The 16,241-nt window shown below is 47.7% G+C and overlaps 1 protein-coding gene across 1 annotated transcript; it reads left to right on the plus strand.

Annotated features, from left to right (window-relative positions):
• Positions 1-298: 298 nt before the first annotated feature.
• On the plus strand, positions 299-11,957 carry ACY1 (aminoacylase 1). The gene is made up of 15 exons (XM_044301341.1): positions 299-374; positions 802-886; positions 1,977-2,041; positions 3,945-4,049; positions 4,120-4,214; positions 5,667-5,743; positions 6,573-6,662; positions 6,794-6,850; positions 7,317-7,390; positions 7,477-7,526; positions 9,893-10,037; positions 10,114-10,182; positions 10,259-10,338; positions 10,508-10,568; positions 11,489-11,957. Exons 2-15 carry the CDS (start codon positions 802-804, stop codon positions 11,651-11,653), a joined length of 1,218 nt encoding a protein of 405 aa, XP_044157276.1. The 5' UTR covers positions 299-374; the 3' UTR covers positions 11,654-11,957.
• The last annotated feature ends 4,284 nt before the right edge of the window (positions 11,958-16,241 follow it).

The raw sequence follows: 16,241 nt of genomic DNA on the forward strand, positions 1-16,241 counted from the left end.
CTGTAAGAGCGGCGAGACTATGGGCTCTATACTGTAAGAGCGGCGAGACTATGGACGCTTTAATGTTGTCAGGTCCTATTATAGGAAATATACAGGAGGTTACAATATTATAAATACTTTCTAGATTTTTTTTTCTATAAATTCTAAATATCATTTATAAAAATAGAATTAAAAAAATTCGGTAAAATTTTCTTTTCTGCTTGACGCTGGTTGGATTGCTCTGCACTCGAGCTGGACTGCTCATGGATAGATTGCTCAGGTCTGCCCCTAGGCTGCTATATATATATTCTGCAGCACGCCGCTGCTCAGCACAAGCTGCAAGAAGACGAGGAGATCTGCAGGAGCTGGTACACGGAATACAAGGGCACAGCCAGGTACAGAGCCGGTGGGGGCAGGGCTGCATATTGTAATTATTGACAACCATTGCTGGCTGTGCTGCTCTGACAACACAGGGCTTGGCTGCTATCTCCTGTCAGTGGAGATAGTCTGCAGGGATTGTAGGGCAGGGTTGCATTGGCAGAGCTGTAGCTGGTAACATTGTTACAGGAGGAAGTGAAACGGACACATTGTTGCCAAACAAAAACTAGCAAATGTTGGAGAGAAACAGTAAAGTGAAGGGTTAACGGAGGGGTGTTCCGATGGTGTGTAGAAACCTACAAGTCACAGCAAGCCAGTTGGAAGCCACAGGTTGCACATATTCTCTCCTGGCAGTGAAGTGGTTAATGCAGGCATTTTTCGGTCAGGACAGGGCGGGGGCAGGGGCTTGGCACCGGGTATACTCATAGTATTATTCCTCTGCAGATGGATTCAGCGGCTGAGAACGCGTCCACCAGGCGATTCCGGGAATATCTGAGGATCCAGAGCGTGCAGCCGGAGCCGGACTATGGTAATGGCAGAACCCCCCGAGCTCCCGGGACCCCGACTAACCTCCTGCTGGGGCAGTGATACAATGATGAGGCTCCATGTGCAGTAACCAGTGGTGCACGCTGACCCTGTATCCACCGCAGGTCCCCCGAGGAGCAGCGCTGTGTTATCTGTCACTGCAGGTCCACGTCTGTATGGCACTGTATGCTGCAGAGATGCCCTCCATAGGGTAACATTGAGGGCAGTTCCCTGGGTCCACAGGTACTGTCTTCCATGTTTGCTGTTACCTGTCGGTTTCGGCCATGTTGACGTCACATACCACATGTTGGTGGCTGATTGTGGACTCACTGTCCCTCCCCTCATCACCAGGTCTATGTCATCCCGAAGCTGCTAAGTCTGGGTTATCATCGGCCACTTATTAGATCAGGGATTCCCAACCTGCGGCCCTCCAAAACTTCCATCATGCCCGGGCAGCCTACAGCTATCAGAGCATGCTGGGAGTTGTGGTTCTGCAGGTTGGGCATCCCTCTATTAGATAACATCCTGCCGCTCACTATAATGGGAGTGGGCGGTGGCGTAGCTATGGCGGGTGACAATATTGTACCTGGGCCCCGGTCCTTGGGCTGTTAATGTAAAGGGGGCTCTCCAGAACTCAAGAGAAGGGGATGAACTGCAGCACAAGGTACAGGGGACTTGCAGGACCACCACAACCCTTTCACTGAGCTGATCCGGGGGGTTTCTCGGGGGTCAGACCCCCATCCTTGTAGCAATGACCGTGACATCACTATTATCATTGTGATCAGAGATCTCAGTATAACCCAGCCTTAGAAAGCGATCATACCCAGACATCTCTGTGTGAATGAATCCCTATTGTTTTGACACCTTCTGGACCAATCAGAGGGAAAGTTTAAGGAATAACGATGAGACGCAGTGCGGTAACTGCTCGGCCGCCCTCCTTTAAACCTTTGCACTTGGCTACTGGTCAGGAAATCTGACACTTCTAGAGCAGAAGATTAGGCCTTATCTGCTGAGAGTGTCTATCGTGTAGAGATTAATGCATGAGCCCCAACCTGACCCTTATCTCTCCATCACGTCCTCTTTGTGTGTTGCAGATGGAATTGCGCGGTTCCTCTCTAGGATGGCAGATGAAATTGGGTTGGAGAAAAAGACCCTGGAGGTACAGAAGGCAAAGTGGGGAGGAATGTCTTCTATTTGAACAAAAAAGGCCCCGTGATGGGGTCCAATGACACGCCTGAACTTTCTTTGAATTCCCCATATCCCTTATTAATAGTCCTTGTGTTGTCCATTCAGGTGACAGATGGCCTCAGTACTGGAGATCAGTCATGGGGAACCTTTTAGAGACCGAGTGACCAAACTGCAACCCAAAACCCACTTATTTATCGCAAAGTGGCAACACAGCAATTTAACCTGAATAATGAATGAGGGGGCCCCGGGGGTCATTATACTGTATGGGAGGCACTGGGGGGTTATTATACTGTATGGGAGGCACTGGGGGGTCATTATACTGTATGGAAGGCACTGAGGGGTCATTATACTGTATGGAAGGCACTGAGGGGTCATTATACTGTATGGAAGGCACTGGGGGGTCATTATACTGTATGGGAGGCACTGGGGGGTCATTATACTGTATGGGAGGCACTGGGGGGTCATCATACTGTATGGGAGGCACTGGGGGGTCATTATACTGTATCGGGGGCACTGGGGGGTCATTATACTGTATCGGGGGCACTGGGGGGTCATTATACTGTATGGAAGGCACTGGGGGGTCATTATACTGTATGGGGGGGCCACTATACTCTGTAAGGGGCCCTCACACAACCTCCCGTTGGCCCCTTCATGTACTTATCATTGCTTGAGCACATGGGAGCTGCATACCTCCCAACTTTTGAAAAACACAAAGAGGGACAACATATGCGGCAAATGTTTTCATACCAGGCCACGCCTCTAATCCCGCCCTAAACATAATTATACTCACCTAGCCCCCTTAATGCCCCCGCAATTTTTGGCCCTTTGTGACAGCACACAGTAGTAATATGCACATTGTGCCCCCTCACAGTAGTTATACCCAGATATGTGCACCCTCACAGTAGTTATACCCAGATATGTGCACCCTCACAGTAGTTATACCCAGATATGTGCCCCTCACAGTAGTAATGGCCAGATGCCCCCTCACAGTAGTTATGACCAGATATGTGCCCCCTCACAGTAGATATGCCAGATATGTGCACCCTCACAGTAGGTATGCCCATATGTGCCCCTCAGTAGTTATGCACATATGTGCCCCTCACAGTAGTTATGGCCAGATGCCCCCTCACAGTAGTTATACCCAGATATGTGCCCCCCCTCACAGTAGTAATGGCCAGATATGTGCCCCTCACAGTAGTTATGGCCAGATATGTGCCTCTCACAGTAGATATGCCAGATATGTGCCCCTCATAGTAGTTATGCCCAGATGCCCCCTCACAATAGTTATACACAGATATGTGCCCCTCACAGTAGTTATGCCCAGATGTGCCCCTCATAGTAGTTATGCCCAGATGCCCCCTCACAATAGTTATACCCAGATATGTGCCCCCTCACAGTAGTTATAACCAGATATGTGCCCCCCTCATAGTAATTATGACAAATGATGTGCCCCCTTCAGGGGATATAAAACAAACTGTAAATGCTCACCTGGTTCCTCCGATGCTCTGATGCCGGCACTCGGCAGCAGCAGGAATCTGGCAGACATGGCGCTGCTGTGTAGGAGCTGATTCCCGGCTGTGACCGTACATTGTGCTGCTGAGGTCATGGGCCGGTCCTGTAGGAGATGAGCTGCAGTTAGTGAATGAAGGGACCGCTGGTTCCCCTGCGCTCCAGCATCGAGCGCTTCCATCTGTATTGAGCGTGTGCCCACTGAGAGGGCTCCGAGTGCCCCTTCTGGCATGCGTGCCATAGGTTCGCCACCACTGCTACAGAGTATGGGTCTATACAATTACATGGAGTGTCTTGCTCGTCCAGTCTACAACACAAGGGCTTTGATTTTGAGATGGTCTACATTTCTTGTCTTCCTTTTCTAGTTTGCTCCCGGTCGACCCATAGTCATCCTCACCTGGAGAGGGACGCAGCCACAGCTGAAATCCGTCATTCTCAACTCCCACACAGACGTGGTCCCAGTGTTTGAGGTGCGGAGGGACAGGACCTGGGTGGGGTGGTCCACAGGACTGGGGTCAGTAACGTTTTGCTCCTCTGCAGGAGTTCTGGACGTATCCACCGTTTGCTGCCCATAAAGACAAAGATGGAAATATCTATGCGAGAGGAACGCAGGACATGAAATCTGTCACCATCCAGTGAGTTCAGAGAAGAGATCGGCTGCCACGACTTCTTCTAAGATCCCCATCGTCTTCTTTCGGTTGTATTAACATATTACAGTTATCATGTGGTTCACATCAAACAACTGATTTATTTACCGCCAGTTCACAATAGAATAGAAGCAGCAGTGAATACACTTTATAATATGCACAATACAAGTTAAAAAACGTTTGGAAAAACCCCTAAAAGAAATATAAAATTTAAAACTCTGTGAGACACTATTATATAGCTATGAAGATATTGCACAATAAAAATAGATGTTGGATTCCGTGTGTCACAATACTCCTTTGCCAGGTGGCAATTTAATATCCAAGTCACTTATATTGTGCAATATCTTCATAGCTATATAATAGTGTCTCACAGAGTTTTAAATTTTATATTTCTTTTAGGGGTTTTTCCAAACGTTTTTTAACTTGTATTGTGCATATTATAAAGTGTATTCACTGCTGCTTCTATTCTATTGTGAACTGGCGGTAAATAAATCAGTTGTTTGATGTGAACCACATAGTGAGTGCCAGCCGTTTTTTCCATTCAATTTCCCATTTTCTAGACTGACTGAGTGAGCAGTCTTTCGACTAGAGCACCCTTACCTGACTGAGGAGGGTGGTGAGCTATCCACAAATTTTTCCATATTACAGTTATCACCTATAGGTTATCACCCGCTGTCCTCTCACCTGTAGGTCATCATCAGCTGTCCTATCACCTGTAGGTTATCACCCGCTGTCCTATCACCTATAGGTATTACCCGCTGTCCTAGCTATCACCTATAGGTATCACCCGCTGTCCTAGCTATCACCTATAGGTATCACCCGCTGTCCTAGCTATCACCTATAGGTATCACCCGCTGTCCTAGCTATCACCTATAGGTATCACCCGCTGTCCTAGCTATCACCTATAGGTATCACCCGCTGTCCTAGCTATCACCTGTAGGTATTACGCGCTGTCCTAGCTATCACCTGTAGGTATCACCCGCTGTCCTAGCTATCACCTATAGGTATCACCCGCTGTCCTATCACCTGTAGGTTATCACCTGCTGTCCTATCACCTATAGGTATTACCCGCTGTCCTAGCTATCACCTATAGGTTATCACCCGCTGCCCTATCACTTGTAGGTTATCACCCGCTGTCCTAGCTATCACCTATAGGTTATCACCCGCTGCCCTAGCTATCACCTATAGGTATCACTCGCTGTCCTAGCTATCACCTGTAGGTTATCACCCGCTGTCCTAGCTATCACCTATAGGCATCACCCGCTGTCCTATCACTTGTAGGTTATCACCCGCTGTCCTAGACTCCCGAATGGCAAGTCTTCCTGTATAATGTACAGTTGTCCTACAGCTTTGACTTATGGGTAGCGACCTGCTCTATAGGGCAGACCCCTATGGTCCATACACTTGTATGATTTATGAGTCTTTTGTGACGGTTGGCAGGTATCTAGAAGCTATCCGGCACCTGAAATCAGAGGGGCAGCATTTCCCGCGCACCATTCACCTCACCATGGTCCCAGGTAGGATGCGACTTCCATTCACTATTTTGCTTTAGCTCTGCTTTAGGGCTCATTCAGACGGCCGTATGCTGTCCGCAAAAATGCGGATCAGTTTTTTTGCGGATTAGATGCTGTCCCATTCACTTCTATGGGGCCCTTTTCTTCCATTGCACGGCTCAGCAAAAAAATGAAACATGTCCTATACTTGTCAGTGAAAATCAGGACATGGCCCTATTGAAGTCTATGGATCAGCAAAAAAATGGAATGCAACTGTCCGCAAAAAAACTGTCCGCCAAAAAACGGATCCGCATTTTTGCAGACAGCATACGGCCGTCTGAATGAGCCCTTACACGTACTAATCCTGAGCTCCAGAATTGCTCCTCACTCCAGTCACATCCACAGGTGCATTCAGTATTTTACTGTCAATGTTGTGCAGACATTTCCCAAATTCCTAAAACGTGGTATTACAAGACTGCATTGCATTATGGGACATGTAACTTTTTTTTCGAGTTCTGTGCAGGTTTTTGCACAGACACTGGACTAGTCCACGGGGTTGGCAGTGAGAGCCGAGGTCCTGCATTCTCCGAGCCAACAGTAAGGCTCAGTTCACACCAGTTATTGTGAGCCAAAACGCGTGGTGAGGCCTCCGCAGAGATCAGGTGGAATGGAAAGATTTCCCCTTGTTCTGTCTGTTTGACCCTTTGACCCGCACCTGGTTTTGGCTCAAAATCACTGATGGAAATAACTGACCAAATAACTGAAGTGTGAACTCGGAGGAGGATTCGGCCGCTCGGGGCGTGTACCGAGTGTCAGCAGTAAAGAATAAGCAATGTTTTTCCTTCTGTGACAGATGAAGAAATTGGGGGTCACAAGGGGATGGAGCTCCTTGTGGACCACCCCGAGTTCCGTGCAATGAATCCTGGGATTACTCTTGATGAAGGTTTGCGATCATTTCCAGTTATTGCTGTTTTTCACTTTTCCTTGTTCCTTTATTTGTGACTTGTTCTCGTCTTCCCCGTCCGCTCGTCCTTCGTGCTGCCCCTTCTCTGACACGGTCCCTGTACTTTTCAGGTCTTGCAAACCCAACAGATGAATTCAGTGTCTTCTATGGAGAGAAATGCGTCTGGTGTAAGTCCTCGCGCTGTTGGCCCTTTAAGTTAAAGGGGCTTTCCACTATTCCAAGAGATATTGGGTGTAGATTTAAGGGGATTGTCTGGGATTTTACTCAGGATAGGTCATCAATATCAGATTGGTGGGGGTCCGACGGCTGACTGAAGAGGAGGCCGCGCTCCATGCGGGAGTTGCCTTCCCTTCACTTGCTCGCCATCGATGGTGCAGTGTAATTACGAGACGTCCCATTCACTTCAAGTGCCCTGAGGATGGGTCATCAATATTCAGACATTTCTTGGCGAGATCTGTTTTTGAGAAACTGAGTGACAACCAATAAGCCACCATCACAACTTCCACAGAGGTGGTCACTTTCCTTACGATCTGGACATCTCTGCCTAGTTACGTAGCAGGACTATACATGGGAACCAGGGTGCTGAGCCCTCTGGGTTTGGTGATGTACACGTGACCTTTGTGTGTCCCTCAGGGATCACGGTTCACTGCAGGGGGGACCCAGGACACGGCTCTCGCTTCATAGAGAATACAGCGGCTGCTAAGTTGGTGAGTTACCCCTCGATCCTCTCAAACTTGTGGGTTCTTATCTTTATGCTTGGTCAGTATTGTCCATGTCCTTTTATTATTTCCAGCAATCGGTCATAACAAGTTTCCTGAACTTCAGAGAAGAGGAGAAGAAAAGGTAAAAATAATCTATATTTATATAGCGCCAACATATTCCGCAGCTCTGTACAATCAGGGGGTCATACATTTCATAGCAGCAAACAAGTCAACAACTCAAACAAGAAGAATGAGGGTCCTGCTCGAAAGAGCTTACAATCTATGAGGAGATAGTAGAGAAGGTAACAAGTGCTTGCTTTGTACAATGTTCCAGCCATAGTGACACAATAGGGAGTAGATATAAAGTTACATGAGCTGTCACCAACCGATACCTGCAGAGCTTCAGAAGTTCCGTTTTTGAAAGATTCGGTTTCAGATACAGAGAAGACATGATGTTAGAGGGTCTGTGTACAGAAAAAAGACGATAGGACTTAGGACTGAACCCTGAGGAACCCTTACATCAAGAGATAGAGACAGCGAATGATACACTGAAAGAGCAGCCAGAGAGATAGGGAGAAAATCAAGAGAACAGTGTCCTTGAGGCTGATAGATTGGGGCATGGTGAGGAGGAGATGGTGGTCTGCAGTGTCAGATGCTTCAGAGAGATCAAGGAGAATGAGCAGAGAGTAGTCACCATTGTATTTTGCTATAAGGAGATCATTTGTCACTTTGGTGAGGGCAGTTTCTGTAGAATGTAGGGTGTGAAAGCCAGATTGTAATGGATCAAGGAGAGAGTTAGAAGAGAGATAGCGGATGAGGAGAGAATAGCAATGAGCTTAGAAATGAAGGGGAGGTTGGAGACAGGTCTGTAGTTAGTTGCACAGGACGGGTCAAGAGAAGATTTTTTTTCAAATAATGGGGTTCTGACAGAATGTTTGAAAGAAGAGAAGAAGATACCAGAGGAAAAAGAGAGGCTAAAGATTATGGTTAGGTGTGTGGTGAAAGCCGGGGAGACAGTCTGGAGGAGGTGTGAGGGAATGCAGGATGAGAAGAAGGAAAGGGCCTGGAGACGACTTCTTCTGTGACTGGGTCGAATGTGGAGTGAGCCAGGAGAGATGCAGTAGGGAAGGGGAGGACACTTAGAGGCTGGGAGCTGATGTTCTGCCGGATAGTTTTAATTTTCTCTTTGAACTAGGTGGCTTGATCTTCAGCCCAGAGGTCTGTACTAGGCACCTGCACTTTTGGACTTTGGAGGAAGTAAAAAGTGCCAAAGAGTTGTTTTGGATTATTGGATAGTGAGGAGATCAGGGTTGTGAAATAGGCTTGTTTGGAGAGGTGAAGGGCAGTTATAAGTTGTCAGCATAAATTTGTAACAGAAGAAATCTTGTGGTGTACGAGTTTTTGCGTTTGGCAGTCCTGGAGCATCACTGGAGGAAGCGAGTTTGAGGTGTAAGCCAGGGTTGGTTTGGTCTGAAGGTTCTGAGTGTAGGGGGCGCTACTTCATCCAGGGCACTTCTGCGGGTTTCATTACAGTGCTTGTATAGTGAAGAGATTGGGGACAGTGATGACTGTAGACAGTCTGTAGTTTCTCAGTGCTGATGGCACGTAGATTTCTCAATGTGTGATAAGTCGGAGGGTATTGGGATGGATGAGGATTTGTGACAGTGAAAGAGAGAAGGTTCATTTTCGCGAACTCACGCGTGACTTCGTTGAATAACTTCGGTAGCTGATTTTTAAAGTGGAAAACCACTTTAAAACTTGAAACTGAGCTCGGCTTCGGTTCCAACTGGTACCTCAGAACTTTAAAAATCTGCTACCGAAGTTATTCAACAAAGTCACACACAACTTTGCGAATAACTAACGTTGGCTCATCGGAGCCCATACATTCTAATACTGTACGAAGATGGATTTCCGTACAGTATTATTCCGAAGTTTTGAATGAAGCGACTTCGGATGAAGCATATGCTCATCACTATTCACAAGCTTTACAACAGTCACATAAATAACATCAGATCCATTGGGAGAACATCTGTAGGACTAAGGGTAGCCTCACACTAGCGTTGACTCCCTGCCGGAGAGAGGTCTGGATCTGGCTCTGCCCGATGTTAACTGACACCCGTTGGTCCCATTCACTATAATGGGGACCGGCAGAGATCCAGCCACAACCAGGCAAACATGCCGAGAAGCAGCCGGGTGAAAACTGCTGCACACAGCGGGATTTGTCTGGCCGATTCTCTGTATCTTTGCCGGGTCTTCACCCAACATCTGAACCCAAATGGTCTAAAGTATAAAAAGGTCTTCTATAGGTGTCCAGTTTGTATGCCCTAGCTACACTCTCTATCCTCAGACCATCCTCTGGCAGTAAGGGAACAGTTCAGCAGGAACTCACCTGCAGCTACAGAAATCTTCAAAGGGCAGAATCACTGACTGCAGCATTGTGAGGTCTCTTCTGCCAAGGAAAGAGGACGAGTGCTTCTGACAGTCTCCATCTTCTCTGCTTTGTCTCAGACTTGAGTCCAACCCCGGCCTGACACTTGGAGATGTCACCACAATAAACCTAACTAAGGTGAGCGGAGGCGTTTCCTGCAATGTCATCCCTACTGAGATGTCTGCCACCTTTGACCTCCGGATACCACCCACCGTGGACCTTAAGGTAAAGCCACATCCAGGTCTCCAATCTTCTCCTCTTTGTCTTGTTTCCACCAACCGTGGTTCCTCTGTCCTAGCAGGATTTCGAGTTGCAGATAGAAAGATGGTGTCGGGCAGCTGGAGACCAAATCACCTTTGAGTATCATCAAGTAAGAGGCTCCAGATGCAGGGAGTGACCCCAATGTGGTGACTGTCTGCCGCTTCATATATGTTCATGTCTTCTAGAAATGTATGAACCAGAAGATGACGACCCCCAAAGACTCCAACCCCTGGTGGAAAGCGTTCAGCGATCCCTGTAAAAAACTGTGAGTGGTGGTGGTGGGGTCCTGGTAACATCTGGATGATCCATTCTACGCCACAGTCCCACAGATTTGTGTTATGTCCCCAGATTACAGAAACCATAAACTGGTTCAACTGGTCGGAGATCCATGATCTGGAGAATCTGCCGAGTAACAATGTGTTTTTATTCTTTAGAGGTTTGAAGCTGAAACCTGAAATCTTCCCGGCTGCCACAGACAGTCGTTATATCAGAACGGTGAGTAAATCTATTACTGCTACCAGGAGATGTCACCGCTGATCTCTAGTGAGGGGATAGGCGGCATTCTCAGTGATGTCACCGCTGATCTCTAGTGACGGATAGGCAGTATTCTCAGTGATGTCACCGCTGATCTCTAGTGATTGGATAGGCTGCAGTCTCAGTGATGTCACCGCTGATCTCTAGTGATTGGATAGGCGGCATTCTCAGTGATGTCACCGCTGATCTCTAGTGATTGGATAGGCTGCATTCTCACTGATGTCACCGCTGATCTCTAGTGAATGGATAGGTGGCATTCTCAGTGATGTCACTGCTGATCTCTAGTGATTGGATAGGCGGCATTCTCAGTGATGTCACCGCTGATCTCTAGTGAATGGATAGGCTGCATTCTCAGTGATGTCACTGCTGATCTCTAGTGAATGGATAGGCAGCATTCTCAGTGATGTCACTGCTGATCTCTAGTGAATGGATAGGCGGCATTCTCAGTGATGTCACTGCTGATCTCTAGTGATTGGATAGGCGGCATTCTCAGTGATGTCACTGCTGATCTCTAGTGAATGGATAGGCGGCATTCTCAGTGATGTCACCACTGATCTCTAGTGGTTGGATAGGCTGCATTCTCAGTGATGTCATCGCTGATCTCTAGTGAGGGGATAGGCTGCATTCTCAGTGATGTCACCGCTGATCTCTAGTGATTGGATAGGCTGCATTCTCAGTGATGTCACCACTGATCTCTAGTGAGGGGATAGGCTGCATTCTCAGTGATGTCACCGCTGATCTCTAGTGATGGATAGGCTGCATTCTCAGTGATGTCACCGCTGATCTCTAGTGAATGGATAGGCGGCATTCTCAGTGATGTCACCACTGATCTCTAGTGGTTGGATAGGCTGCATACTAATTGGAGCTTCTCCTCCCCACAGGCCGGATTTGATGCCCTCGGCTTCTCCCCCATAAACAACACCCCAATTTTGCTCCATGATCACAATGAGTATCTGAATGAGGACGTTTTCCTCCGTGGGATCCAGGTTTACACTCGGATCATCGGCTCACTGGCCGGCGTCCCCCAGTTACCTGGAGAACAATGACCCCAGAGCCACAGGTACAGGAGACCGATGTGTCCAGCAGAATGTCCTCTGTTCTCAGGGAATGACCTCTGACCTCCGGGACTGAAGCTTTAACCTCTGGAGAATGAGATCTGATCATGAATAATCCTCAGGAAATCTCCCAAAATCTGACAACCTCAATCATCACTTCCTTATCACACCTGACACCGACCGCTCTCAGGATATTCCTCAGTCACAGATGAAAGAACCAAATGACTCCCAAAATCTGGAGAATCCGGAACAAAGCGAAAATCTACAGCAAATAAAACTCTGTCTATTCTGGTTATAATGTATCTGTTCATTTACTTCCTGGGGCAGAAAGATGGGAGAAATGTAAAGCGGACGCCTCCCAGCATCAAACCCTGCGCAGACACTGAACAAGCAGGAATGCTGGGAGATTTCAGCTCTGATAGTAATAGAATAGCGAGTGCAGCTCTGGAGTATAATACAGGATGTAACTCAGGATCAGTAATGTATGTACACAGTGACTGCACCAGCAGAATAGTGAGTGCAGCTCTGGAGTATAATACAGGATGTAACTGAGGATCAGTACAGGATAAGTAATGTATGTACACAGTGACTGCACCAGCAGAATAGTGAGTGCAGCTCTGGAGTATAATACAGGATGTAACTCAGGATCAGTACAGGATAATGTATGCATAGGCGTGCGCACGGGGTGTGCCTGGGCACACCCTAATCACACCTCCGTGCTCAGCCTCCTGCACTGCTGCGCTTAAGCCCCGGCTGTCCAGCACAGCCAGAATGACACACATCTTCAGACTGCTCCGCTCCCGTGCTCCCATGCTGCGTGTCACTCACTCTGACGTCACACGCCTGCTCCGCCTTCTTCTTTAGAAAAGTGGGAGGAGTAGGCGCGTGCGGCGTGACGGAGTGAGTGACGTCTCGTTACGCTTCCGCCGGCCTTGTTTGGATGTGTGAGAGCCTGACCAGGACCCAGTGATTGTGGAATACCAGCTGAAGTCTCCCAGTAAGAAGTACAAGTTCACAAGACTTTACATAAGACCCCGGTAGCCTCCACCCCATGTTGGGGGTCACTGTCAGAGACAGTGTTATGGGGGGGGAGATCTGTGGATGATGACACATATATAGCACAAGATGCTGCTATATATGTGTCATCCACAGATCCCCCCTGGCCCCACATAACAGTGTCATCCACAGACCACAGATCCCCCTGCATCTGTGTCAGATTCCACAGATATCCTCTTAATAGACTGTTAAGGGGATATCTGTGGATGACACTGTTATGGGGGCATCTGTGTGGAATATGATACTGTTATGGGGGGGATCTGTGTATGACACTGTTATGGGGGGATCTGTGGATGATGCACTGTTAATAACAGTGAGTCATCCACAGATGCCCCCATGACAGTGCCATCCACCAATATCCCCTTAACAGTACGTCATCTACAGATGCCCCCATAACAGTGCATCATCCACAGATGCCCCCATAACCGTGCGTCATCCACAGATGCCCCCATAACAGTGCATCATCCACAGATGCCCCCATAACAGTGTATCATCCACAGATGCCCCCATAACAGTGTATCATCCACAGATGCCCCCATAACCGTGCATCATCCACAGATGCCCCCATAACAGTGCGTCATCCACAGATGCCCCCATAACCGTGCGTCATCCACAGATGCCCCCATAACCGTGCGTCATCCACAGATGCCCCCATAACAGTGCATCATCCACAGATGCCCCCATAACAGTGTATCATCCACAGATGCCCCCATAACAGTGTATCATCCACAGATGCCCCCATAACAGTGCGTCATCCACAGATGCCCCCATAACAGTGCGTCATCCACAGATGCCCCCATAACCGTGCATCATCCACAGATGCCCCCATAACAGTGTATCATCCACAGATGCCCCCATAACAGTGTCATCCACAGATGCCCCCATAACCGTGCATCATCCACAGATGCCCCCATAACCGTGCATCATCCACAGATGCCCCCATAACCGTGCATCATCCACAGATGCCCCCATAACCGTGCATCATCCACAGATGCCCCCATAACAGTGTATCATCCACAGATGCCCCCATAACAGTGCGTCATCCACAGATCCCCCATAATAGTGTCATCCACAGATGCCCATAACAGTGCGTCATCCACAGATGCCCCCATAACCGTGCATCATCCACAGATGCCCCCATAACAGTGTATCATCCACAGATGCCCCCATAACAGTGCGTCATCCACAGATCCCCCATAATAGTGCGTCATCCACAGATCCCCCATAACAGTGTCATCCACTGATGCCTATAATAGTGTCATCCACAGATGCCCATAACAGTGCGTCATCCACAGATGCCCATAACAGTGCGTCATCCACAGATCCCCCCATAACAGTGCGTCATCCACAGATCCCCCCATAACAGTGAGTCATCCACAGATCCCTCAAAACAGTGAGTCATCCACAGATCCCCCATAACAGTGAGTCATCCACAGATCCCCCATAACAGTGAGTCATCCACAGATCCCCCATAACAGTGCGCCTGCACACTGAGGAGAGACAGAAAGGAGGGGAAACAATCCGCGGAAGCAAGCAGAGGAAGGCACAGCAGGGGACTGAATAGCTTCTTTTGTAAGTACATTGTTTTATTTTTTAGTCTTTTATTATATTCTGGCTTTTGCTTAAAGGGACAGTAAAAAATGTTTGTTTTTTAGCTATGTATTATGCTTTTTGATAATAAGTAAATGTAGTGGTGCTGTAATGTGGACCCCAGGCCTCTCTGATGTCCTGCAGGCTGGGCTGGCGCTGTGGCAGCATACGGTTGGTCAGGCAGCAGAGAGGCTCTGGGGCGGTCATTGTGCTCTGGAAATTTTCCCTTCAGAGCCACTGCTACCTCTCTCTCGTACAGTGCAGACTCTGAAAGAGGCATTCCGTTTGCTCTCCGTCCTAATAGAAGTCTATGGGAATCAAAACGGATCCATCTGGTTCCCGTTATGCAAGACAGAAAACAAAGTCCTGTCGACAGGATAACAGCATAACGGGACCCAGACGGATCGGTTATGCTTTCTCATAAACTTTTATTAGGACAGAGCAAAACAGAATGCCTCTTAAAGGTTTCCGTTTTGCATTCCATCCGGCCATTCCGTTATATTCCGCTTGAAACAGAACCTATAACGAAATGGCATAACGCAGATGTGAACCCACCCTGTACGGAATAGATTGTTTCTGAAAACTCAAGCGTACCGAGGAAGAAAGGAAAACTCTTGAAAGCTTGTCTTTTAAGTATTAGTACAATAAAAATTGACACACTGTTATGGAGGATCTGTGGATATAATATATATATATATACACACATACATACACACGCGCACGTGCGGCGTGTGTGTTTCTGCTTTAGGGTGCACACCCTAATGCAATAGGCTGCGCACGCCTATGAATGTATGTACACAGTGACTGCACCGGCAGAATAGTGAGTGCAGCTCTGGAGTATAATACAGGATGTAACTCAGGATCAGTACAGGATAAGTAATGTATGTACACAGTGACTGCACCAGCAGAATAGTGAGTGCAGCTCTGGAGTATAATACAGGATGTAACTCAGGATCAGTACAGGATAAGTAATGTATGTACACAGTGACTGCACCAGCAGAATAGTGAGTGCAGCTCTGGAGTATAATACAGGATGTAACTCAGGATCAGTACAGGATAAGTGATGTATGTACACAGTGACTGCACCAGCAGAATAGTGAGTGCAGCTCTGGAGTATAATACAGGATGTAACTCAGGATCAGTACAGGATAAGTAATGTATGTACACAGTGACTGCACCAGCAGAATAGTGAGTGCAGCTCTGGAGTATAATACAGGATGTAACTCAGGATCAGTACAGGATAAGTAATGTATGTACACAGTGACTGCACCAGCAGAATAGTGAGTGCAGCTCTGGAGGAAAATACAGGATGTAACTCAGGATCAGTACAGGATAAGTAATGTATGTACACAGTGACTGCACCAGCAGAATAGTGAGTGCAGCTCTGGAGTATAATACAGGATGTAACTCAGGATCAGTAATGTATGTACACAGTGACTGCACCAGCAGAATAGTGAGAGCAGCTCTGGAGTATAATACAGGATGTAACTCAGGATCAGTACAGGATAAGTAATGTATGTACACAGTGACTGCACAGCAGAATAGTGAGTGCAGCTCTGGAGTATAATACAGGATGTAACTCGGGATCAGTACAGGATAAGTAATGTATGTACACAGTGACTGCACCAGCAGAATAGTGAGAGCAGCTCTGGAGGAAAATACAGGATGTAACTCAGGATCAGTACAGGATAAGTAATGTATGTACACAGTGACTGCACCAGCAGAATAGTGAGTGCAGCTCTGGAGTATAATACAGGATGTAACTCAGGATCAGTACAGGATAAGTAATGTATGTACACAGTGACTGCACCAGCAGAATAGTGAGTGCAGCTCTGGAGTATAATACAGGATGTAACTCAGGATCAGTACAGGATAAGTAATGTATGTACACAGTGACTGCACCAGCAGAATAGTGAGTGCAGCTCTGGAGTAT

Source organism: Bufo gargarizans, chromosome 7 (assembly GCF_014858855.1).
Source record: "Bufo gargarizans isolate SCDJY-AF-19 chromosome 7, ASM1485885v1, whole genome shotgun sequence".
NCBI classification, from domain to species: Eukaryota; Metazoa; Chordata; class Amphibia; order Anura; family Bufonidae; genus Bufo; species Bufo gargarizans.

Coding starts and splice junctions, on each gene's coding strand:
- ACY1 (XM_044301341.1), top strand. CDS start 802: ATGGATTCAGCGGCTGAGAACGCGTCCACCAGGCGATTCCGGGAATAT. Junction 4,050..4,119: donor ACGTGGTCCCAGTGTTTGAG/GTGCGGAGGGAC, acceptor GCTCCTCTGCAG/GAGTTCTGGACGTATCCACC. Junction 10,569..11,488: donor ACAGTCGTTATATCAGAACG/GTGAGTAAATCT, acceptor TCCTCCCCACAG/GCCGGATTTGATGCCCTCGG.